The sequence below is a fragment of the Bos taurus genome, chromosome 28, assembly GCF_002263795.3.
Source record: "Bos taurus isolate L1 Dominette 01449 registration number 42190680 breed Hereford chromosome 28, ARS-UCD2.0, whole genome shotgun sequence".
NCBI lineage: Eukaryota > Metazoa > Chordata > Mammalia > Artiodactyla > Bovidae > Bos > Bos taurus.
Genome location: NC_037355.1, coordinates 3,039,081 through 3,065,578, shown reverse-complemented (window position 1 = coordinate 3,065,578; position 26,498 = coordinate 3,039,081). Strand labels below are relative to the sequence as shown.

At 42.8% G+C, this 26,498-nt stretch overlaps 1 protein-coding gene across 1 annotated transcript in view; it reads left to right on the top strand.

Moving 5' to 3' along the window:
- Positions 1-26,498, top strand: part of LOC614741 (formin-2) — a 357,851-nt gene that overhangs the window by 244,231 nt on the left and 87,122 nt on the right. Inside the window, exons 11-15 of the mRNA XM_059882644.1 lie at positions 19,883-19,974; positions 20,136-20,265; positions 21,068-21,214; positions 25,832-25,891; positions 26,025-26,145. Coding sequence (XP_059738627.1) covers positions 19,883-19,974; positions 20,136-20,265; positions 21,068-21,214; positions 25,832-25,891; positions 26,025-26,145 — 550 coding nt within the window. The remainder of the gene's footprint in view (positions 1-19,882; positions 19,975-20,135; positions 20,266-21,067; positions 21,215-25,831; positions 25,892-26,024; positions 26,146-26,498) is intronic.

The window sequence follows — 26,498 nt, the reverse complement described above, 5'->3', positions numbered from 1 at the left end:
TTTCCCCTCCTGCCCTGTCTCATTTCAAATGACCAGGCACCTTCAGGAATTAATCCCTGGATGTTGACTGCATCACTCCATCTTGCAACATTTGCTTTTGAAGCTCCAGTGTTACCACTTTCCTTTCCTTTTGGAGTCTCTTTATTGAGTGAGCTTCCTGAGGAAGGATGAATCATCCCAGATGGATAATCCTTAGACCAGCCTGCTAATTCTCAATCCTGTCCATTCAGTGCCTCCTTTTCCTACCAAATATGGTATTGTCGACTGAAAAATACGTGCAGCCAATAAGTTGAGAACTATGTTTTACTTGGCAGACATTCTGAGGACGTAAGCCTGGGATACAGCCTCTCAGAGAGTTCTGAGTGACTGCCCCAAAGAGGTAAGGATATAGAAAAGGGAAAAACGTGTAGTTGAACATTGAAAGGTGACTGCTAACCCAAAAACAGACATCTCAAGTTAATGACCTCAGTGCTTCTCTGTGTATAGGAAGATGCAAGAGTCTGGGTTCACTGAAACATCCCTTTGATGTGCACCTTAACTACTTAGGGCCAGTGTCCTGTTTTACTCCCTCCCATATCCTCTCAGGGCTCACAGAGGAGGCAGCTGTAGTGGCCAAAGGCAGCAACATCCTTGGTTTACTGAAATGGCATCAACATTCTTTGTCCACATTTCCTTTACCATTCTGAGAAGAAATTAATAGACAAAAACCTAGCTACATTTATAACTTTAAAGCTCTGATGTCTATACTCTAAAGTAGAAACAACTCAGTAACCTGGTGCATTTAACTTCATCAATGCATGTAAATTATTGAACTGGAAAGTATGATGAAGGCAATCAATTTTTGTCCTTTTATTTATAACCCCTTTGAATACAGCAGCTAAAATTACCTTTATCACCACTAATAGGATTTTCTGAAATGGTGAACACTTGGTAAATTGAAGTAAGGTTTTCCTTAGATGTGACTGGTAATTCCATTTCTGGAAGGCTGTGTATATTGTGCATGTTAAAATATAGTATTGGATATTTAATTAAATGTTTAAAATAATATATATGGAAATAGTAAGTATATACTGTGACAATCCTAGACAGCATATTAAAAAGCAGAGACATGACTTGCCAACAATGGTCCATCTAGTCAAAGCTGTGGTTTTTCCAGTAGTTATGTACAAATGTGAGAGTTGGACCATAAAGAAGGCTGAGCACTGAAGAATTGATGCTTTTGAATTGTATGCTGGAGAAGACTCTTAAGAGTCCCTTGGAGAGCAAGGAGATCAAACTAGTCAATCTTAAAGGAAATGAACCCTAAATATTCATTGGAAGGACTGTTGCTGAAGCTGAAGCTCCAATACTTTGACCACTGGATGCAAACACTCGACTCACTGGAAAAGACCCTGATGCTGGAAGAGCTTGAGGGCAGGAGGAGAAGGGAGTGGCAGAGGATGAGATGGTCAGATGGCATCACCAACTCAATGGACGCGAGTTTGAGCAAACTCTGAGAAATAGCGATGGAAAGGGAAGCCTGACGTGCTGCAGTCCATGGTCTCCCAAAGAATTGGACACGACTTGGTGACTGAACAACAATATTAATGCTTTGAAAAATAATTTATGCTTACACGTTTTCTTTTCCAATTTATGCTTTGTCTATAGAATGCTTCTAGGAAATATGCTGGATGCCTGTTGCTGCCCTCCATCCCCAGCAAAGAGGATATACTTTGAGGGGATAAAATTTGCATAAATTTTTAATAATCATGAAAGTATTCCAATGAGATAACATTCAATGAGATAATAATTTAACACAAAATATATCATAGTGCACTCTAAGCCCCATCCCCTTAAAACGAGGAGTAGATGGTGAAGGCAGTCGGTTTGTGGAGGGGATGTGTGGCATCCGTCTAGAGCTGGAGCACAGACATTGCTTGAAAGGCCAGAATGGAGGGAGGGTTGCTATGTTGTGCCTTTCCAGTGTTCACACTTCCCTGAGAAATTCTGCTCCAAACACAGACCTGTTTATAAGTCACAGGGCTGTCTTTCAATATGTACTCACCTGGAACAAAATACCCAAGGTTTCTCAAAAGAGAGAAGAAAAAATACTGCTGTCAAATACTGCTTTTTTCTCTCAAAAGAGAGAAAAAAGCTAATACTACTGTCCTCAAATTCTTCACTTATATGCGGAATCTAAAAAATGATACAAATTAACTTATTTACAAAACAGAAATAGACTTACAGACCTAGAAAACAAACTATGGTTATAAAAGGGGAAAGGGGGAGAGGCAAATTAGGAGTTTAAGATTAACATGTACACACTACTATATATGGGAAAAATCCCACGGACAGAGGAACCTGGTAGGTTACAGTCCATGGGGTTGCAAAGAGTCAGACACAACTGAGCAACTTCAGTTTCTTTTCACTACTATATATAAAATAGATTATCTTCAAGGACCTACTGTATAGCACAGAGAACTCTTCTCAGTATTCTGTAAAAACCTATATGGGAAAAGAATCTGAAAAAGAATGGGTATATATACATGTGTGTAACTAAATCACTTTTCTGTACTCCTGAAACTAACACATTATAAATCAGCTATACTTCAATTAGAATAAAGGAAGATTTGGAAAAATTATAATTACTTTTCTCAAAATAGAGAATAAATAAAATGAGCACTATAATCATAAATTTTTAAAAGTCCATGGAGAATGAATCCTTAATAACTTTTTAAAAATTTGGAATGATTTTTATATTGGTTTCACACTGGCTTTGATCCCTACTGTTCTTTTTCCTTATGTTTTAGTTTTAAACCTAAACTGTATTTGATGATGGGAGCACTTGTTTGCTTCTGCTTTTCTTACAGTTTCTTTCCGTCCATCTGGGAGTCTCACCCTGGAAGACCACAAATTGCATGCACATCCTCGCGTGTAGTGTTCAGTTGTTTAGAAACTTGTCTGTTTGTACCAGTGACTGTTTTTATATAAATTCTGTTCTGTGATCTACCTCTAGATTCTCTCTTTGGGAACATTAACAAATGGTAGAGTACAGGCAGTACTTTTTGTCCTTCCCCTATTTAATAACTATATTCAGCTCTCCTGGGCAGACAGTCTCCCCTGACATACATGTACTGAACCTTCCCTGAGTAATTGTCTGTGGTGGCAGGCAGACATTAGAGGGATGGTGCTAGCAGGTAAGATGAATGCTTCCAACCTTGTGCCACAGATGTTCACTTATCTTCTATAAATCCCTTTAAAGCTTTCCTGGTGGCTCAGTTTGTAAAGACTCTACCTGCAATACAGGAGACTCGGGTTAAATCTTGGATCAGGAGTATCCCCTGGAGGAAATGGCAACCGACTCCAGTATTCTTGCCTGAGAAATTCAGTGGACAGAGGAACCTGATGGGCTATAGTTCATGGGGTTGCAAGGAGTCAGACATGACTTAGTGGCTACACCACCACCACCACCATTCTGCTGATGATACAGGAAAGTAATAGTTTATGTGAAAGACCATCTGGTTTTTCTTGTGAATAAGGCAGAGGTATTTCAGTGGTATCAAGTATTGATGGTTGCAGGTACCTGCTAAGGGCTTTAGCTCCTACCAAAGCGAAGTCCTGACAGGTAATTATTCATGAATAGGAATAGCATTTGATGGTTTTAACATTCATCTTGAAGGATGCATCATCCTCCCCTCTCCTCGTCACCCATGATTGCAACAACTAATGTTTAGCTGGGCAATTAGTCAATGAAAGGAATAATCAAATGTCTTTATAAGGGTATAAAATTCCTATATTTTCCTTCACTGAATGTTGGACAAAAAATGTTGCCTGCCATTTTAGTAAACAAAGAATGTTGCTTGCCATTAAGCCCTTGGCCACTGCAGCTGCCCCTAGTGGTGTGCCTGAAGGGATTGGGGTGGAGAGAAGCAGGATGCAGGTCCCAGACAGGACTCCTTTAACAGGCACATCAAAGGAATGACTTCAGTGAGCCCTGACTCTTGCATCTGCCCATATGCAGACAGGCAACTATAATCATCAACTTGAGATGTCGGCTTATTTGTGATTAGTGGTAATCTTGATCTTTGACTACATGTTTTTTGTTTTGTTTTTTCTGCAAAAACTTCTATATATCCTGGCTCCTCCCTTACCTCTTTGAGCTCTCTCCCTCAGAGCTGTCTGAGAGGCTGTCTCCCAGGCTATAGTTCTCAGTAAGGTCCCAGAATAAAACATAATTCTCAACTTTTAGATTGTGTTTTTTTTTTTTTTTTTCAGTTGATAACTTATTTAGGAAATTGAATGATTCTAGATGTGTATTTGGTTCTGAACTTTTTGTTTACTCACCAATATACAATGATTTGCCAATATGTGATTGTGATATTTTCAGGGGCCCTGAATGGCCATTCAGTTTAAGATTGCTGCTTGTCAGTGTCATCACAGACTCATCACTGAGTCTGTCCACTATTGCTGTGTGTATATGTCCACCGTAGCTATTGTCTGTGTCTCCATTGCTGTGTGTCTGTGTTCACTATTGCTGTGTGTACATGACTAACATTTTGCAAATTCCCCTCAGCCCTTGGCATTTAACAACATTCCAGTTGTTCATTTTACCTGGGGAGGAAAGATTTATGAGACTGTGGTATCTTAGTCTGTGGACTATGAAGAATATACCTCTTAAAGAGCTAGTTTTCAAGATTAGAGGAAAAACAGGCCAACAAGTAGTATAGAGACCACCCATAAACTCTGGAATGTATCATGTATTAAAGGTCTGTTTAAGTAGTCATTTAATAATACAGAAGGATTTTTCCTTGAAATTGCTGAGAAGTCCTCACTCCAACACAGAAAATGCTGTTCCATTCATAAGTACTTAACACGCATCGTTTTAAGTTTTTTATTATTTTTTTAATGTTGGCTGTGCTGAGTCTTTATTGCTTTGCATGGGCTTTTCTAATTGCAGCAGGCAGGGGCTACTCTCTAGTTTCAGTGCTCTGGCCCCATTGCAGTAGCTTCCCTTGTTGCAGAGTACAGGCTCCAGGGTGCGTGGGCTTCAGTCGTTGTGGCTCGTGCATTTAGTTGCCCCATGGCATATGCAGTCTTCCCAGACCAGGAATCCAACCTGTGTCTCCTGCATTGGCAGGTGGATTCTTAAGCCCTAGACCATCAGGAAGTCCAACATGGATATTTTTTATTCAAATAAGATGAGAGAAACTAACCACCAGATAGATGATTGCAAAATGAGGAGATGGGTTTCAAACACACAACGAAGTATTTACAGGTTAAGGTGACAAGTGCTAGGATAGAATTCTGTGGGAAGAACAGGGCAGTTGCTGAAGAGGTGACAATTACTTGGTCTTGGGGGACCGGGAGTAATCTTCATCATGAGGCAAGATTTGAAGCCATTTTTAAAAGTTCTTATAAACTTGAGAGAGGATATGAGGATTTTCCCAGCAGGTGGGAGAAAGTTTGCTGAAAGGCACAGATGTGGAAAACATTACAGTATTTGGGGTGAGGAATTCTGTGTTGGTGAAGTTGACCCACAGGAGAGTTGAAATTGGATTTGGTTGAGGCTGAGACTGATAGGGATGGATGTGGTCAGATGGCTCTGGAGTAGCAGTGATAAGAGTCGGGGAAATCTGCTCCTGAGATTTTTATCAGGGCTCACTGAGCCAGGAAGTGGTACCTAACTGGATGCAGGAGGGGAGAAACTGAAGTCAGCTTCTTTCCTGGGTGTCTGGACCAAATGGCCGTATGCCAGTGTTGGGTATTCAAAGGAGGTACATGTTTGGGGAAGTTAAGGAACAGATCATCTGTTGAGTTTTTTTTTATTCTTTTAAGCTTTTATTTTGAAATAATTACAGATTCACAAGAAACAGCATACATAGTACACAAAGGTCCCGTGTAGCCTTTCCCCAGTTTTCCCCAGAATACCATCTTACAGAACTATAGTACAGTGTTAAACCCTGAAAACTGACGCTGGTATTTTTCACAGACCTTTTTGCAGTTTTGCCGGTTTCACATGCACTTGTGTGTGTATGTGAATGAGTGTGTGTGCGTGCACATGTGTGTGTGTAGTTCTATACAGTTTTATCACATGTGCTGATTTGTGTAACTGTCACTACAATCAAGAGACAGCATTGTTGGAAATTCCCTGGTGGTCCAGTGATTAGGACTCGAGCTTTCACTTCTGGGGCCCAGGTTCAATCCCTGATAGGGACAGATGCTGCAAGTCATGAAGCCAACCGAAAAAAAAAAGATACACAGTTGTTCCACCTCTGCAAAGATCCCTTTCCCCATGACTAATCTCTGACAGTTACTATTCTGTTTTCCATCTCTTAATTTTGTCATTTTGAAAGTGTTGTATAAATGGAATCATAGAGTATGTAACCCATAGCGATTTGATACTGTCTTATTTTCACTCAGTATTGATTCTGTTGCGATCCAGCCAAGTGTTGAGTGTATCTAAAGCTCGTTTCTTTCCACTGCTGAATAATATTCCATGGTGTGAATGCTCTAACATTTGCTTTATACATTGAGGGACATTTGGGTTGCTCTCAGGTTTGGGCTGTTTACTGCCTAATTCTGTAATTTGATTATGGAACTTCCACGGGACTTCTTCCAACAGACTCTTAGAGGGCACAAACAAAACCTTGTGAGCACCAGGAGCCCGGAAATGGGAGCAGTGTCCCCACAAGAGACTGAGCCAGACTTGCCTGTGAGTGTCCAGGACTCTCTGGCGGAGGCATGGGCTGACAGTGGCCTGCTGCGGGGTCAGAGGCCCTGAATACAACAGTGCGTGCACAAGTCCTTTGGAAGGAGGACACCATTACCACAATTACCCCTACCACAGTTTGGCCTGTGACTATTTATATACATTAAGTTGTTGTTGTTGTTGTTGTTGTTTTAATTTATTTTTTTAATGAAGAATAATTGCTTTACAGAATTTTGTTGTTTTTTGTCAAACCTCAACATGAATCAGCCATAGGTATACATATATTTTTTGTGCTGATCTAAGTTTTCTCATACTGTTCATGGGGTTCTCAAGGCAAGAATACTGAAGTGGTTTGTCATTCCCTTCTCCAATGGACTACATTTTGTCCGAACTCTCCACCATGACCCATCTGTCTTGGGTGGCCCTACATGGCATGGCTCATAGTTTCATTGACTTAGACAAGGCTGTGATCCATGTGATCAGTTTGGTTAGTTCTCTGTGATTGTGGTTTTCATTCTGTCTGCCCTCTGATGGAGAAGAAGAGGCTTATGGAAGCTTCCTGATGGGAGAGACTGACTGTGGGGGAAACTGGGTCTTATTCTGATGGGCGGAGCCATGTTCAGTAAATCTTTAATCCAACTCTCTGTTGATGGACGGGGCTGTGTTCTCTCCCTGTTGTTTGACCTGAGGCAGACTGTGGTAGGGGTAATTGTGGTAATGGTGACCTTCAAAGGGACTTGTGCACACATTGTTGTGTTCAGTGCCTGGACCCCGCAGCAGGCCACTGTCGACCCATGCCTCCACCGGAGACTCCTGGACACTCACAGGAAAGTCTGGCTCAGTCTCTTGTGGGGACACTGCTCCTTTCTCTTGGCTCCTGGTGTGCACAAAGTTTTGTACTTTGTTTGTACAAACAAACATGTATTCCAAATCTGTTTCCCCAGTCCTGTGGAAGTTCTGTAATCAAATCTCACTGGCCTCCAAAGAGAATTCCCTGGGAGTTCTCAGTCCCTCAGATTGAGAAATCTGTTTTGGGTCCCAGAACTTTCTTAACAATATGAGAATTTCTTTGGTATAGTTGTTCTGCAGTTTGTGGGTCATCTGCTCTGCAGCTGTATGGTGGGGTGAATGGTGACCTCCTCCAAGAGGGCTTATGCCACACACTGCTTGACCCAGGTCTACTGCAGCCAGAGCGCATGTGCCCATGGCTGGCCACTGCTTACCCATGCCTCTGCAAGAGATACTCAAACACTCAAAGGCAGGTCTGGGTCAGTCTCTGTGGCGTCTCTGAGTCCTGGTGTGCACAAGGCTTTGTTTGAGCCATCTGAGCATCTCTGGTGGGTATGGGGTTTGATTCTAAACATGATTTCGCCCTTCCTATTATCTTGTTGTGGCTTCTCCTTTGCCCTTGGACATGGGGCATTCACACCATGGAATACTTTTCAGCAATGGAAAGAAATGAGCTTTAGATACACTCAACACTTGGCTGTATCACAACAGAATTATACTGAGTGAAAATAAGTCAGTATCAAAAGGCTATGGGTTACATAATATATGACTCCATTTATATAACACTTTTAAAATGACAAAATTAAAAAGATGGAAAACAGAATAGTAATAGGCCTTGGAGTACAAAATGAAGCAGGGCAAAGGCTAACAGAGTTTTGCCAAGAGAACGCACTGGTCGTAGCAAACACCCTCTTCCAACAACACAAGGGATGACTGTATACATGGACATCACCAGATGCTCAAAACTGAATCAGATTGATTATATTATTTTCAGTCAAAGACAGATAAGCTCTATATAGTCAGCAAAAGCAAGACCAGGAGCTAACTGTGGCTCAGATCATGAACTCCTTATTGCAAAATTCACACTTAAATTGGAGAAAGTAGGGAAAACCACTGAATCTGCCTGCAATTCAGGAGACCTGGCAAGAATACAGACGAACTATACAAAAAAAAGATCTTCATGACCCAGATAACCACGTAACCACGATGGTGTGATCACTCACCTAGAGCCAGACATCCTGGAGTGAGAAGTCAAATGGGCCTTAGGAAGCAAACAAAGCTAGTGGAGGTGATGGAATTCCAGTTGAGCTATTTCAGATCCTAAAAGATGATGTTGTTAAAGTGTTGCACTCGATATTCCAGCAAATTTGGAAAACTCAGCAGTGGCCACAGGACTGGAAAAGGTCAGTTTTCATTCCAATCCCAAAGAAAGGCAATGCCAAAGAATATTCAAACTACTGCATGATTGCACTCTTCTCACATGCTAGGAAAGTAATGCTCAAAATTCTCCAAGCCAGGCTTCAACAATACATGAACCATGAACTTCCAGACATTCAAGCTATATTTAGAAAAGGCAGAGGAACCAGAGATCAAATTGCCAACATCTGTTGAATCATAGAAAAAGCAAGAGAGTTCCAGAAAAACATCTACTTTATTGACTATGCCAAAGCCTTTGACTGTATGGATCACAACGAACTGTGGAAAATTCTTAAAGAGATGGAAATACCAGAGCACCTTACCTGCCTCCTGAGAAATCTGTATACAGGTCAAGAAGCAACAGTTAGAAGTGGACATGGAGTATGTCAAGGCTGTATATTGTCACCCTGCTTATTTAACTTATATGCAGAGTACATCATGCAAAATGCCGGGCTGGATGAAGCACAGCTGAAATCAAGATTGCCTGAAGAAATATCAATAACCTCGGATATGCAGATGACACCACCCTTATGGCAGAAAGTAAAGAAGAACTAAAGAGTCTCTTGATGGAAGTGAAAGAGGAGAGTGAAAAAGCTGGCTTAAAACTCAACGTTCAAAGAACTAAAATCATGGCATCTGGTCCCATCACTTCATGGCAAATAGATGGGGAAACAGTGGAAACAGTGACAGACTTCATTTTCTTTGGCTCTATTATCACTACATATGGTGACTGCAGCCATGATATTAAAAGACACTTACTCCTTGGAAGAAAAGCTGTGACCAACCTAGACAGCATATTAAAAAGCAGAGACATTACTTTGCTGACAATGTTCCATCTAGTCAGAGCTATGGTTTTTCTGGTAGTCATGTATGGATGTGAGAGTTGGACCATAAAGAAAGCTTAGCAGTGGAGAGTTGATGCTTTTGAAATGTGGTGTTAGAGAAGACTCTTGAGAGTCCCTTGGATTGCAAGGAGATCCAACCAGTCAATACTAAAATCAGTCCTGAATACTCATTGGAAAGACTGATGCTTAAACTGAAGCTCCACTACTTTGGCCATCTGGTGCAAACAACTGACTCGTTGGAAAAGACACTGATGCTGGGAAAGATTGAAGACAAGAGGAGAAGGGGATAACAGGAATGAGATGGTTGGATGGCATCACTGACTCGATGGACATGAGTCTGAGCAAGTTCCGGTGTTAGTGATGGACAGGGATACCTGGCATGTTGCAGTCCATGGGGTCATAAACAGTCAGACAGGACTGAGTGACTGAATTGAGCTAATCGGTTTTCTCATGTTGAGAGAAATGCCCAGCATATGTTAAATGTATATTTAGAATGTATTTTTAAGAAGGTGCTAAGCTGTTTTCCAGAATGGCTCTTCAGTCCAGTGATGTCAGCACCAGGACCCAGGAGAAAGAAACAGTGACCCCACAGGAGACTTGCCTTTGGGCGTCTAGGAGTCTCCAGCGAAGGCCTGGGTTGGTGGTGGCCTGCTGCAAGGTTGTGGGCACGGACTGTAGCAGTACATGCATGGGATCTTTTGAGGGAGGTCACCGTTATCTTCATTCAGTTCAGTTCGGTTCAGTTGCTCAGTCATGTCCAACTCTTTGCGACCCCATGGACTGCAGCACGCCAGGCCTCCCTGTCCATCACCAACTCCTGGAGTTCACTCAGACTCACGTCCATCGAGTCAGTGATGCCATCCAGCCATCTCATCCTCTGTCATCTCCTTCTCCTCCTGCCCCCAATCCCTCCCAGCATCAGAGTCTTTTCCAATGGTTGGCCCCAGGTAAATAACAGGGAGGGAACACAGCTCCACCCATCAACAGAAAATTGGATTAAACATTTACTGAACATGGCCCCGCCCATAAGAACAAGACCCAGTATCCCCCTCAGTCAGTCTATCCCATCAGGAAGCTTTCATAAACCTCTTACCATTCTCCATCAGAGGGCAGACAGACTGAAAACCACAGAATGGCTGTACCATTTTAATATTCTCAGATGCAGTATGTAAGAGATCTAATTTTGCTACATCCTTGCTACTGTCACCACTTAAAAAAATTTAGCTGTTGTAATAGATGGATGTAAGGCAATATCTCTTCGTGATTCTAATGGGCAATTTTCTAATAGTAAATGACCATCTTAGCATGTGTTTATCTTCTGTGTGTTCTCTCGGTGAAGTCTCTGTCTTTTACCCATTTTCTTGTTAGATTGTAGGCTCACTGTAACCCCTCTGAGCCAAGGCAGAAGCCTTGTTGCTGCTGCTGGGGGTAAGAGTGCCATCTGCCCCCTCCCCAGACACCAGGGAGGAGGTCCGGGCAGTGGGTTGCTGGGTAGCACTGCTTCCTGTCAGCCAGCTTTATCACATCCCTGCGAGTCAGGGGGAAAGTTTGGTTCTCCACTCAGCCATACTGATTCCAGGAGGGGTCAGTTTTTCTTTTCGTTTTTGATTGGTCAACAAGTATTAAAATTGAGGTTTTTTTCTACCAGACATCCTTTCTCCAGTCCTTTTTGTAGAGCTGGTCCTGGGTCCAGGCCTCTCTAGCACCCCTTCAGGGATGAAGGAGGAAAGAAAACCCAGGAGCTTACATCATTCCTCAGGTTGTGAAGTTCCCGCCCGGTCACCTTCCCTGCATTTTTCCTAGCTTTCCTATATTTGTTGGTGTCTAAGGCCCCCGACCCCTTCATTAGGCAGCCTGGGGCTCAGTAGAGCTCCTGTGGAGAGACGTTGATGTTGGCCCTTGATGTCAGGAGGTGGTGGGTAAAGGCCTGGACCTCAGCGCCTGTGCTCACTGGATGAGGCCCAGGATCTGCATTTTCTTCACACACTAGGGGTGGCCCTCTTGGTGATGATGCCTGTCTGTCAGGGCTCCATGACACTGTACACACAGGACACCTTGCAGGTGCCTGCCTGCAACTAAGGGCTCAGCAAATAGGAGCTCTTGTGCTCCTATAGGTGAGACTCTTGGCTCCAGGAAGATCATTTTTGAGCTTAGTGGAAGAACAAAAGCCAGATGATGGGGATTCAAACACCAAGCACTCGGGGAGGGAAGTCAGTTTGCCTCTGAGATTCTGAGCTGGAGAAGGAGAGAGAGGCTTGTGAAAGAGGGAGAAGGAAGTCTGAAGCTCAGGCAGGACAGGAGGAGGAGCTGAGTGGAGCAGAGATGGGGAGACATGCAGGTAAATTACATGGAGAGGACAGCGCTGCTGATGCTGGCAGAGTAGCACAGGAGCAAAGACAGGAACACTGCCCCGGAGGCCAGGGCAGACTCCCTCAGCCCGCATCCAGCACAGAACTGCATTCCTGACTGACGTCACCACATACTGTGATCTTTGCTTCTCCAAAATCAGACACCCACTGTTTCCACTCCTGGTGGTTACTGTTTCTACTGCGTAAAGAAGAGAAAAGAGACTGAACGAGGAGATAGGAGATTAGAAAGAAAAATAGGCTCCATTCTTTTATTATTATTTCATCTTGTGTTTATTAACCATCTGCTTTATTTCAGGCATTTGCTCTGGTTGCAGTGAGGAGAAAATTGACGTTATCCATGTGCTTATGTCGGTTTCTTTCCGCTCTGTGCACTGGGCCTCATGTATCTGTTCACGGCTGTGACGTGTGCTTGAAGGAAACGTGAATTCCTCCAGTGCTGCCATGATACGGGGGGATGCGGCTAGTGGAGGGTGAAGGAGGCCTCCCCAGAGCAGAGAGGCTAGAGCTGAAGCCAGGTGGCTGTGGGTGCTCCCAGGGTGAAATGTGTGGGGGATGTTCTAGATAAAGGAGGCTGGGTTTGTGGATAAGGAACTGAAGGAAAGCTGGTGAGGCCAGACTTGCTCAGCAGGAGGGGGCAGGGCACAGACATGGGGACAGGGAAGGGGGTAGGCCCTGGGAGCTTAGCAGGTGCCCAGGGTCTGTGTGGATCCAAGAGTGAGGGTAGTAACATCCTCCACAGGATACTGTGACATAGGTATGAGTAGGGGTGATGTGGAACACAGGCTCAGATCCACATCTTTAAAGCCAAGCTGCCCACCATTTAGAACATGTATCAGAGCCTTGGATATGATGGGGGACCAGGTGGACCCTCACGTTGTGGGTAGACGGAGGCTGTTGGTATGGAGTGGGCAGAGCAGTGGGAGTGGAGGACAGTGAGCAGCTCCAAGACTTGGCAATTCATGAGCTTCCAGCTGGGTGACTCGTTCCTACTTTACTGTCATCAGGACCACTGAAGAAGACATGAGCTTATCTTTAGACTGTTTTGGTCCAAGATGCTTCTGCAGTGTCCAAATGAAAATGTCTAGGAAGCAGTTGCCTGTGTGGATGTGGAGGGAAAACCAGAGCTGATCACAGAAACACAGGCTGAAGACATTTGTCCTGGGTGGTTGGGTGCGTGCGGGTCTGGTGAGGGGGGCAGGAGGGGGTCACTGGGGGTGAGGGGGAGTCCAGGGACAGAGAGTGCGATGCTGTGATGGAAGGAAGCAACACTAGGCGGCAGACACGGGGGCGAGAGTTGATGCCCTTTGAGGATCAAGGCAAAGATTTACAGGTGAGACTGATTATGAAATACTGAGAAAATGGTAGGGACTGAGTGAGGGAGCTGCTGAAAGTCTGGCTTGCACAGTGTTTCCACCTGCATGCCTTGGAACCCTGGCTCTTCAGGAGCATTTCTATCACATCCTCTCTGTCTCTTTCTGACACACACACGTGTTTTATAATCGATTAAATATGAGGATTGCTGCTAAAATGAAATAGCTCTTTCAACAACAGAACTTCCGAAAGTATTTATTTAGCATGTAGTTGAGTCACTGAGTCGTGTCTGACTCTTTTGCTACCCCACCTGCCAGGCTCCTCTGTCTGAGGGATTCACCAGGCAAGGATACTGGGGCGAGTTGCCATTTTCTTCTCCAGGGGATCCTCCCAACCCAGGGATTGAACCCGTGTCTCCTGCATTACAGGCGGATTCTTTACCACTGAGCCGCCTGGGAAACCACCCTATTACTATAGTATGTACCACCCAGCAGCTCTTAATGAATCTCAGGACCCAAGTCAGTGTTCCCTGGAACCCCACTTGAGAAACACTGGCTGAGCACTGTCAATAGACTTGGCCACAGAAAAGCACATGGTCTCTCTCGATAGCCTCCCCTCCATCTGCGTACCTGCTCCCAAGCCTCTCCTCTCTGGAAGCTACCGTTTCTCTCAGGAGTTGGAAGAGCAGCTGTCAGTTGCAGGGTATGTGGGTTTGGGACTGTGAAGGTCAAAATACTTGGTGATTCCTGGCAGGCAGGAGTTCCATCTATTCTGGCCAGTGGTTGGGTGAGAGTTGTCTCTGGGGTGTTAGGTGCCATGAGTAACGAAGTGAAAACTAGTGACACTAGTGAGTAATTAGTGAAAGCCTCTAACTTAGCAGCAATAGGCCTATTTCATTTTTAGGCAGACGGGAAATCATGGGAAAAGGAATTTCTGGTACAAACCTGCAGATAATTGGGGTGGGAGTGGGAAGGGGTACGCAGTCCCTGTGCTGGAGACTGAAACGATTTGGTCTCATGAGACTGGGAGAAGGAGGGCTTGTTATTGGAATGTTTGGAACTTGGAAATTATTTTATATGGTTAATTGATATGTGAATGTGTAGCTGCATTGTCCATGCTGCTGCTGCTACTAAGTCACCTCAGTCGTGTCCGACTCTGTGTGACCCCATAGACGGCAGCCCACCAGGCTCCCCCGTCCCTGGGATTCTCCAGGCAAGATCACTGGAGTGGGTTGCCATTTCCTTCTCCAATGCAGGAAAGTGAAAAGTGAAAGTGAAGTCGCTCAGTCGTGTCCGACTCTTAGCGACCCCATGGACTGCAGCCTACCAGGCTCCTCCGTCCATGGGATTTTCCAGGCAAGAGTACTGGAGTGGGGTGCCATTGCCTTCTCCAACATTGTCCATGTGTTGGGCCATAAGAACCTATTTCAGCAGAAACTCTGGAATGATGGTGAGCTCCCTAGCACCTCCTTCATATATAGGAAGAGTTACATACAGTTTTAAAAGCAGTGGAAGATCGCTGTAGCAGGGTTGAGCAAATAAGAATGGTGTTATGAGCAGCATGGAATGTTGTGTGGTGGGGTTTTCCTTGAACTTGAAGCCCAGTATATATATTTTTATCTCCAGTATCTGGTGTAATGCTTAGTAATCAGTCAACCTTTGATTGAATGGGTGGATGAATAAATCCCTAATACTCATCCTTTTTAAAGCCTGACTTTAAACTGAAGGACCAGCGAAGAACCCTTGAGACTAACTTCACTTTGTGGGTCAAAGAGAGTCAGAATTATCTGGATGACCTTTAGGTTCTTGTACAGATTGGTAGTCACTAGTCTGACATAGTTGATGATTGCTGATAAGAAAAATAATTTGGGGCCTTAAGGTAGAAAATAACTGACCCTTGTTTTGCAAGTTTTGCACAAGTTTTGCAAGGAGAAAACTGACATTATGGGCTAGAAGAAGCAGTTGGTCTTAGTGTACTGATGAATAGTAAAATTTGTAGATTTGATGAATACTGCTTAAAAATCTATGGTGCTTTAGTCCTCTGTGTGTGTGTGTGTGTGTGTGTGTGTGTGTGCGTGCACGTGCACACACGCTCAGTCATGTCTGATTTTTTTCTGAACTATGGACTGTAGTCTGCCAGGCTTCTCTGTCCATGGAATTTTCCAGGCAAGAATACTGGAGTCGGTTGCCATTTCCTACTTCAGGGGATCTTCCCAACCCAGAGATTGAACCCACGTCTCTTGCATCGCTTGTTTTGGCAAGCAGGTTCTTTACCACTGTGCTACCTGGGCATCCCTTTTAGTCCTACTTCTTACACCTTTATACACATATTTCTGCATAACAGATTGATGATTCCTACATGAGAGAGTGATGTTGAATGAATATACAGATGAGTGAATTCACAGGTGCTTTTGCTGAGTGTAACTTTCTTATTTCTTTATCTGCTTGTTTGTGTCCTAACACTTGGAATAACTAGTTCTGTCTCACGCATGCTCAGGTGTCTATTTTGGATTCACATCACCTCACATGGACTCTCACTGTACTCTTAAGGTGACAGTAAACAGCTGGCATGTTCTGCATCTCATTGCGTCCTCACTATTTCTTGTTTCCAGTGTCCTGTCATTATCCTTCCTCCCTTTACCTCTGTCTTCTCTCTGGACTTGGAGGCCTTCTTTCTTCCTGTTGGATTACTGATTTAATTTTTCAATGTTTTAAGAATTTACTAACTGCTAAGTAGTATGTCAAGGCCATATATTGTCACCCTGTTTATTTAACTTATAGGCAGAGTGCACACATGCATGCTAAGTCACTTCAGTCGTGTCCAACTCTGTGTGATCCTGTGGACTGCAGCTTGCCAGGCTCCTCTGTCCATGGGATTCTCCTCCGGCAAGAATACTGGAATGGGATGCTATGCCCTCCTCCAGGGGACCTTCCCTACCCAGGGATCAAACCCATATCTCTTACATATAACCTGCATTGGCAGGCAGGTTCTTTACCACTAGCACCACCTGGGAAGCCCTATATTCAGAGTATATCATGCGAAATACTGGGCTGGTTGAATCACAAGCTGGAATCAAGATTGCCAGGAGAAATTCAACAATCTCAAATATGCAAATGATACCACTTTAATGGCAGAAAGCAAAGAGGAACTAAAGAACCTCTTGAAGGTGAAAGAGGAGAGTGAAAAAGCTGGCTTAAAACTCAACATTTAAAAAACAAATATCATGGCATCTGGCCCCATCAGTTCAGTTCAATTCAGTTCAGTCGGTCAGTCGTGTCCGAGTCTCTGCTACCCCATGAATTGCAGCACGCCAGGCCTCCCGTCCATCACCAACTCCAGGAGTTCACTCAGACTCACGTCCATCGAGTCAGTGATGCCATCCGGCCATCTCATCCTCTGTCGTCCCTTTCTCCTCCTGCCCCCAATCCCTCCCAGCATCAGAGTCTTTTCCAGTGAGTCAACTCTTCTCATGAGGTGGTCAAAGTACTGGAGTTTCAGCTTCAGCATCATTCCTTCCAAAGAACACCCAGGACTGATCTCCTTTAAAATGGACTGGTTGGCTCTCCTTGCAGTCCAAGGGACTCTCAAGAGTCTTCTCCAACACCACAGTTCAAAAGCATCAATTCTTCGGAGTTCAGCTTTCTTCACAGTCCAACTCTCACATCCATACATGACCACTGGAAAAACCATAGCCTTGACTGGTCCCATCACTTCATGGCAAATTGATGGGGAAAAAGTGGAAACTGTGACAGATATTCTCTCTTGGGCTCCAAAATCACTATGGACAGTGACTGTAGCCACAGAATTAAAAGATGCTTGCTCCTTGGAAGAAAATCTGTGACAAACCTAGATAGCATATTAAAAAGCATAGACATCACTTTGCCAACAAAGGTCCATCTAGTCAAAGCAATGTTTTTTTCCAGTAGCCATGTATGGATGTGAGAGATGGACCATAAAGAAAACTGAGTGCTAAAGAATTGAAGCTTTTGAATTGTGGTGCTAGAGAAGACTCTTGAAAATCCCTTGAAACGCAAGGAGATCAAACCAGTCAATTATAAGGGAAGCCAACCCTGAATATTCATTGGAAGAACTGATGCTGAAGCTGAAGCTCCAGTACTTTGACCCCTTGATGTGAAGAGCCGACTCTTTGGAAAAGACCCTGATGGTAGGAAAAACTGAGGGCAAGAGGAGAAAAGGGTGACATAGGATGAGATGGTTGGATGGTATCACTGACTCAATGGCATGAGTTTAAGCAAACTCAGGGTGATAGTGAAGGAAGCCTGGCACGCTGCAGTCCGTGGGTCACAGAGGCGGGGACGGTTTAGCAACTGAACAACAGCTACATAGTCATCCCTGGATATCTGCAGGGAGGGGGACACGAGGGAGGATCGATACAAAAAAGGCGCTGAAGTCCCTTAAATAAAATGACACAGTTCTTGCATAGAACACCCCACCCTACCCTCTTGTATACTTGTAATCACCTCAATTACTTATAATGCCTAATATGGTGGAAATTCTGTGTAAATGATTGCTGGAGTGCAGTAAATTCTAGTTTACCTTTGGGAACTTTATGGAATTTTCCCCCAAAATATTTTGGATCTGCATTTGGTTGAATCCTTGAAGTCGGAGCCCAGGATGCAGAGGGCTGACCACATCATGAATCATACTGGTCACCAGGACCACAGAGATGCACAGGACGTGGCGCTTCTCTTACAGAAGTTGTAAACATGTCTGCACATCACCAATAAGACATGGTGGTATCCTTGGCACAATACAGAGCAAATATAAGGTTCTGTGTTGTTCTAGAGAGAGACTGGTTATAGTAGGGGTTGAGGTGGGCAAGGCAGGCTTTGCAGCAGAGGTTGTATCTTTACTTGTCAGTATTCTTCTGTTGCATCATATTCCAAAAGCAAAATTTATCAAACCCTCAAAATTGACCAATCTGTCATCAAATCTTCTTTCCCTGCTAAAAGGCATTTTCTTGGAGGAACTAGTCTTTGCTAATTAATCCCATCAACAGAAATACCTGCCTTTCAGAATAATCAGTGAGTTCAAAACAAAACCATCCCTTCACTTAAAAGTTGATCGGGTTCTGTCATGTACAGCAGTTTTTGGCTGGGCTGCTTTTCTGTGTAAACAACAAATAATCTTGAGGGCATTTTACCTTCTGAGGACTAGACTCAAACCCAAGATAGGGTGATCTACTCAAATTTCTTCATGCATTTAGAAAATGAAGTATTTAGACTGTTTTGAAACATCTTTGTGAATGATAGAAACATTAAAATAAAAAAATAAAAATCATCCAGATTCTCCATAAAGCATAAGTTTGTGTTTTGGTCAGCCTATAAAATTCTCTACCTTATGTTAAAATGTAGAAAATCCTCTCCCATAAAGAAACAAATTTAGAATTACAAATTTTTAGCTTGAGATTTTCAAGGGTAAAAGAAGACACTTGGGAAGATAAAGCTTGGAGCTATTTTTGTATTAAAAAGAAAATTCAGGAGAATCAAAATCTTTTATTTTTGTTCCATGACTTAATAATTCAACTGTACTTTTCTTTTTCCCAAAGCAGATAGGCATAGACAATGATTGCAATCAGTAAATAGGTACTTTCTCTTTTACAAATCTTATAGCAGCTTTAGGATCAAATTCCTTCCAAATTTAATTTGATTAACTTCTGAATACGAAATACCATTTTTAAGTAAAATTATTGCATTCCAGAGAATATTATAGCTTATTTGACATGTGGGATCTGAGTTCCCTGAGCAGGAATTGAACCTGTGCCCTGCCACAGTGGAAGCTCAGAATCCTAGCCACTGAACTGCCAGAGAAGTCCCTCCAGAGGGTGTTATAAACAGCTAAAAAACAATAAAGGGAAATCATATTGATTTAAACCATGCTGGAATAAATATTTTGCACATCACCAGTAGCCAATAATGGTTTCCCTGATAGCTCAGTTGGTAAAGAATCTGCCTATAATGAAGGAGACCCCGGTTTGATTCCTGGGTCAGGAAGATCCCCTGGAGAAGGGATAGGCTACCTACTCCAGTTTTCCCTTGTGGCTTTCTTTCCCAGTTTTCCCCACAAGGGAAGCCTTGTGGCTCAGCTGGTAAAGAATATGCCTGCAATCCAGGAGACCTGGGTTCGATCCCTGGGTTGGGAAGATCCCCTGGAGAAGGGAAAGGCTACCTACTCTAGTATTTTGGCCTGGAAAATTCCATGGACTGTATAGTCCATGGGGTCACAAAGAGTCAGACACGACTGAGAGTTTCACTTTCACTTTTGATAGCCAATAATATTTGGAAGATTTGGAGATGATCTGGTTTGCATTACACATATACACTTTAAAATACCTCATGAATTAAGTCAAGCTTTACCTCAGATGCTAAGAAATACGAAAATATGTAGAGTTCTGCTGTATTTAAGATCATTATCTAAAAACTGTTTGGTTTTTGTTTTTCCAGAGAGCACAGTCAGATGAACTGGAAAAAATTGAAAAGCATGGTCGGTCCTCCAAAGACAAGGAAAACGCCAAGTCTCTGGACAAACCTGAGCAGTAAGCACACCGTGGACCCCATGGGCAGCATGCGGGCCATGGGGGGCTCTTTCCATTGGGAAAACGAAGTATCTTCTGTGCATCAGGGTCATGAATGATGTGAGGATGAATGTGTTTACGTGCATCGTCTTTTTCCTCTTAACTTGGCTTTGTTTCCTTAGGTTCCTTTATGAACTGTCACTAATCCCCAACTTTTCAGAGCGAGTCTTTTGCATTCTGTTTCAGTCCACATTTTCAGAAAGCATTTGCTCAATTCGGCGCAAACTGGAGCTGCTACAGAAGTTGTGTGAGGTGGGTGCATGGGTTCTGATACTTAATTGTGCTCAGTCATGTTCATATTTCAAACAAATTGTCTCTTATTTATAGTAAACACTTCCAACTGAGTACCATTTGAAGACATTTTCTTTATTTCCCCTCAACAAATTGTTAGTGATTCCATCCAAATGCTTCAGGAATAGCTATATGACTCAACAGAAGAGAAACATTCTTCTGAAAATAAAGAACAAATGCTTGGCAGAAATGACCAATATTAACATCTAAAACAATTTGTCAAAATTTAATAGCACCATTCATTCTGGTTGTGGTAAATTATTTTGAAAAGTAGCATTATGTCATTAAAGAGATTTTCAGAGGCCGTGATACACAAATTCAAGTTAAACTGTGTGCTTTGGAAGAAGTGAGTGTGAACCTTTCAGGGATAAATCTAAATTTGGAAATTAAACTTTATAACTGTGTTTCGGTTTCCCACACCTTATGCTAAAAATGTTACACAGAGGCAGGTGCAGTTGGACTGATGGCAGTGACGTTACACTGTGGTGGTTCTCATGTTACGGGTGTGTTTGGTTTCCTTGTAATTACACCACAGGAGCATCCTAGGCTGGCACCTCTCAGCTGGAGAAGCACAACCTGCATGCTGTTAGTGGTGCAGCTTTTTTAAAGTTATCTTTGGAGATGCTGTTCTTAAATATACCTAAAATGAGCACTGATGAAGTTTGGATATGACCCATAATTATTAGTATGATCTGAATATCTGCCACTAACTTGAGAAAATTCAAACAGTAAGTGAGAAATTCTTCTTTATCCTGTTTTACAGACATTAAAACATGGCTCAGGGGTTATGCAGGTTTTGGGTTTGGTTCTTGCCTTTGGCAACTACATGAATGGTGGAAATAATACTCGGGGACAGGCAGACGGTTTTGGATTAGATATTCTCCCGAAGCTGAAAGATGTTAAAAGCAGTGTAAGTATTTTGGGTGAGTGAATGTAGCAAACTGAGGAGTGGATGTCTGTTTTGTAATAAGTTGAACTGTAAACCAGTGCGATAAATGTTTATGCTCCAAGGCCAAAAGTTCTATTATGTTCTGAGCCAGAAAAAGGTAATGGTTTTTAAAATATTAAGTTCAACTGAGGGAATTCCCAGGTGGCACTAGTGGTAAAGAATGTGCCTGCCAGTGAAGGAGACATAAGAGACCCTGCTGCTGCTGCTGCTGCTGCTGCTAAGTCGCTTCAGTCGTGTCTGACTCTGTGCGACCCCAGAGACAGCAGCCCACCAGGCTGCCCCAACCCTGGGATTCTCCAGGCAAGATCACTGGAGTGGGTTGCCATTTCCTTCTCCAATGCATGAAAGTGGAAAGTGAAAGTGAAGTCGCTCAGTCGTCTCCGACTCTTAGCGACCCTACGGCCTGCAGCCTTCCAGGCTCCTCCTTCCATGGGATTTTCCAGGCAAGAGTACTGGAGTGGGGTGCCGTTGCCTTCTCCGAAGAGACCCTGGGTCAGGTTCAATTCCTAGGTCGGGAAGATCCCCTGGAGGAAGGCATGGCAACCTGTTGGGGGCCAGAGTGAGGTACTCCGCCCATGGCAAAGGTCATGAGGAAGGAGGCTCGACATACGCAAAGGCGGGATCGAGCCTCAGGAGTCCCCCTGGAAATCCTCGAGCGTCTACCCCCATAACCAGAGCCTGCCTACTTTACTACTTTGTGCTCTTACCTACACCTCTGACTTTACGGGGGGCTGTCCCCCACCACCTCTTTCGGAGAAGGAGTTAACCTAGAGCTCCAGTCAATAAAAACTCTTGGGTGTGACAAGAGTGTTTTAACCTACAAACTCCTCTGAAGGTTCTCTAGCCTGCCTGACAGGCTCGTCCGGCCACATGTGATTGCTCACAGCCTCCCAACCGTGAGAGGCACGAGATGCTTTAAACCCTCTAAAAACAGGTTCTTTAGAGAAGTTAGAAAACTATAAGTATAGTGGGCTAATTAGAAATTGTGTTGGTGAAGGGTTTTTCATTTGTTGAGCCAATGTTTGTTGCTAAGTCTCCATATCCCCTGCCCTTACACACATTAATGAATATATAGAATTAACCTTTGATATTAATCACGTTAGACCTTAGGCTAAGTAAATTCTTTTCTTAACTAAAACCCACTACACCCTCACCCTGTAGGAATGTAACTTTATTTGGGTGGCGTCTGTTTTGAGAATAATCAGCCCTGGAGAAATAAGTGTCCTGATTGACTGACCGCTGTCACAAAGAGAGGGTCGTAAATTGTCAGCAGGCCCCCCTGGCCAGAAGATGATGTAACACCCCTAAGACCTCTGTATACATTTGTATGAAGCACCTGACTTTGATAAAAGTCAGGACTGCTGACCCCGCGTGACTTTTGCATAACATCTCAGTGTATAAAAGTAGACCATGGAAAATAAAGAATTGGGATCAGTTCCTCGAAATACTGGTCTCCCCATGTCTCTCTCTCACTCTGGCTGAGTCTCCATCTGGAGCACGGAACCCACCAAGCTTACTAATTTTGCCTGGGCTTCTAAGATCCGACCGGGGAGGCCTCAGTGTCTCCTCTCCTTCGGGAGAACGGAAGGACGCCTGCGGCCTACGTAAGTGGTGGAAGCTTCTTGTCTTGAAGTTTTATTGGTCCCCCGCGTAAACCAAGCTACTCAGCCTCTTTTCTCCACTGAATTTTCCTACTGAGCTATCCTCATTCTATTACTCCTTACATCTCTAATTAATATCTAATTGAAGCTATCGTATCCTGATCCTCGCCGATGCCGTCTCTCCTTCGAATACCCTGGATCAGCTGGGGTTGGTCCTCGGCAGCAACCCACTCCAATACTCTTGCTGAAGAATCCCATGGATAGAGAAACCAGGCAGGCTACAGTCCACTGGGTCTCAAAGAGTCAGACATGACTGAAGAGACTTAGCATGCATGCCCGCAAGTTTAAGTGAACAATTGGCCTATAAAAATGAAAATATAGAGAATTGTCTTCCTAGATAAGGAAATAATAAGGAAATAATCTCCCTGACAGAAGAGAGATACTTATTTTGCTTTTTCCTGCTGGTCAACAACTCCATGGTTTATTTAGTCATTACACTCATATGTTCATTTGACATTCTTTTATCCAACTTCTATGGAATGCCAGACACTGTACTTTTCCAAAATTGGGAAAAGCATAATCCTTTCTTGGAACACCAACAACATATAACTTTTGTGATCTTTATGGTTCTATTTGTTCAAGTGCCTTTTTATTTGTATGACACACATTTTCTCAGGAACCTTCAATATGTCAACCTGATAAATCACATTTATTCAAAATTTATTTATTCTTCTAAACACATGGTAGGTTTTGAATAGTTCTTTTTTGAAAAGATTTATTTATTTATTTATTTATTTATTTTTGTGCTGGGTCTTCGCTGCTGCACATGCAGTCTTTCTCTAACTTCAGTGAGCGGGGGCTACTCTCCAGGTGCAGTGCACGGGCTTCTCATTGCAGTGGTTTCTCTTGTTCTGCAGCACGGGCTCCAGGTGTTCAAGCTTCAGTGGTTGCAGCTCTCAGGCTCTGGAACATGAGCTCAGTAATTGTGGCACACGGGCTTAGCCCCACATTCCACATTCCACATTCCCATGTGGAATCTTCCCGGATCAGGAATCCAACTGTGTCCCCTGCCTTGGATTCTTAACCACTGGACCACCAGGGAAATACTGAATAGTTCTTAACAACTGATTGTTGGATTGAAACAAGTAATTTTTGCAAATAGCATTAGATTATAAGTATAATCAATAAATGTTACTTATAAAAAATGAATCTGAAATAGATTCTTATGGTCATAATTATATATGTATAAGGGATTATTTGTTTTTTGTATTGGTTAATGTATCTTATTCAATCCTCCTATAAGTTAAATTTCATTAATTTAAATAAGGAATGATATGGATAAGAATAATCAAGAAGTAAGATTTTTAATAATTTAACTTGCATTCTCACAAGGGCTATGCAAAGTCCATTTGGTTCTTTCTCTATAAAATAAAGATAACTATGTCTGTAGTTTCATAGACTTGCATGCATGGAACTGTTACTCAGATCACTCAGAATTACCTAGGCACTTAGTAAGTGTTTTGTTAATTGACTGAGGTATTGCTGATCATTTCACTGATTTACAAGTTAGGAAAGACAAAGGAAGTTGCTTAAATCATTTTACAAGTAATCCTGCTTCTAATAAATGTACTACTTTTGTTATTACAGCTCTGTATTTCCGTGTAATCGATGTATATAGTAAAATATATTGTTGTTGTTGCTGCTTAGTTGTTAAGTCATGTCCAACCCTTTGCAACCCCATGAACACTAGCCCACCAGGCTCCTCTGTCCATGGGATTTCCCAGGCAAGAATCCTGGAGTGGGCTGCCATTTCCTTCTCCAGGGGATTTTCCCCACCCAGGGATTGAACCCCTGTCTCCTGCATTGGCAGGTGGATTCTCTATTGCGGAGCCACCAGGGAAGCCCGTAGTGTGTTCAGGGAGTCTGTGTTGTGTTAGTCACTCACTCGTGTCCAACTCTTTGTGACCCCATGGACTGCAGCCCACCAGGCTCCTCTATCCATGTGATTTTCTAGACAAGAACACTGGATTGGGTTGCCATTCCCTTCTCCAGGGGATCTTCCCCACCCAGGGATTGAACCCACATCTCCTGCATTGGCAGGTGGGTTCTTTACCATCTGAGCCACCAGGGAAGCCCATCAGGGAGTCTAATAGATATATCATCATATCCCATCAGACTTGTTTATAAAGGAATGTTGCTCTTTTTATCGATGAGGGGAAAGTCATGGTTAGATTAGGTTTTTATTATAAGGTATGTTTTTAAAAATATGTATTTGGTTTCACACATCCCAATTATCTAGTATTTATTTTGAGAATTAAAAGAAAAAACATATATTAATGCTCTAAATGTGCCAGAAAAGAAGGTGGAAAGCTCTTCTTTGAAGATTGTTAGATATGAAGCAGTTTTTCTTCTTTAGAATTACATACATTGCATTTTTATTGCTCCACAGATACTAATTCTTGAATCTCAGTTGCTAACATAAGTTATAACATGAATTTGCATTCTTAAAGCTCCAGCTTACTTGAGATAATACTTAACTTTTAAATTTTCTTAATCTACTTAGTAATAAACCTCAGTCAAGCTTCCTGTTGGAGTGGTCCCTACTGGTTCAGCCATACAGAAGTGCTGGTGCTATTTAGTCATTTCTGTTTAGATAGTAGTTATACCTGTTAATAATAAGAAATAAAATTAATGAATTAATTTTCTGGTTGAGGAAGGTGAAAGCAGAAAGGTGTGTACAACTGAGACAACCCTCGAAACAGCTGTGCTTCCACTTGGGGCTCAGGTGGGAACAGAGCGAGGGAGGACAAGACCGTCTGGGCCATTAAACTAAAGTAACATGAGACAGAGAACGTCTCCCTTCATCCTAAATATTCTCATCTACATGTGTGGGTTTACTGGGATGAGTTTTATTTAACACTGTATATTTAGTCATTTTAAAAAACGTATTTCTACTCACTTTGGTCTCTCTGCCTAGGACAATAGCAGAAGCCTGTTGTCATATATCGTGTCATATTATCTTCGCAATTTTGATGAGGTGAGATAATGTTCACAGAGTCGCATTCTGTTATTCCCTGTTGTTGAGCGATGTGGTCATGTTTGATGTTGTTTGTCATTGCTGCTGCTGCTCTGTCCTCATTTATTTAAAGTCTGTGCTTCCTGCTGACCAGGACGCTGGGAAAGAACAGTGTGTGTTTCCACTGCCCGAACCCCAGGACCTCTTTCAGGCCTCACAGATGAAGTTTGAAGATTTTCAAAAAGACCTCAGAAAACTCAAGAAAGACCTGAGAGGTAACTTAAAATGTTAAGGAAACTCAGTTGTTATTTATGCTTCTTTAATGAGAGAACAGATTTTTCAGTGTTTCTAAAGAAGGTAAAAATCAGTGTAAACAAACATTTTCATATGTGGCAAAAGAAAAATTTTACAAGTAATCTTATTCTTTTGTTTTTTTAAAAACAAATGTGTATTAGAAATCTAGTTATTTAATCGCATCTTGGTTATTTGAATAGCAGCCTCTTTCATCAGGGACAAATTTTATTGTCTTACTTTCACTTTATGTTCAAGAATATTTGTACATTTATCATATCTTGTTAAAAGACACATATTTCCTCCCCACCCACCCTTGGAATACTTGCCTAAGATT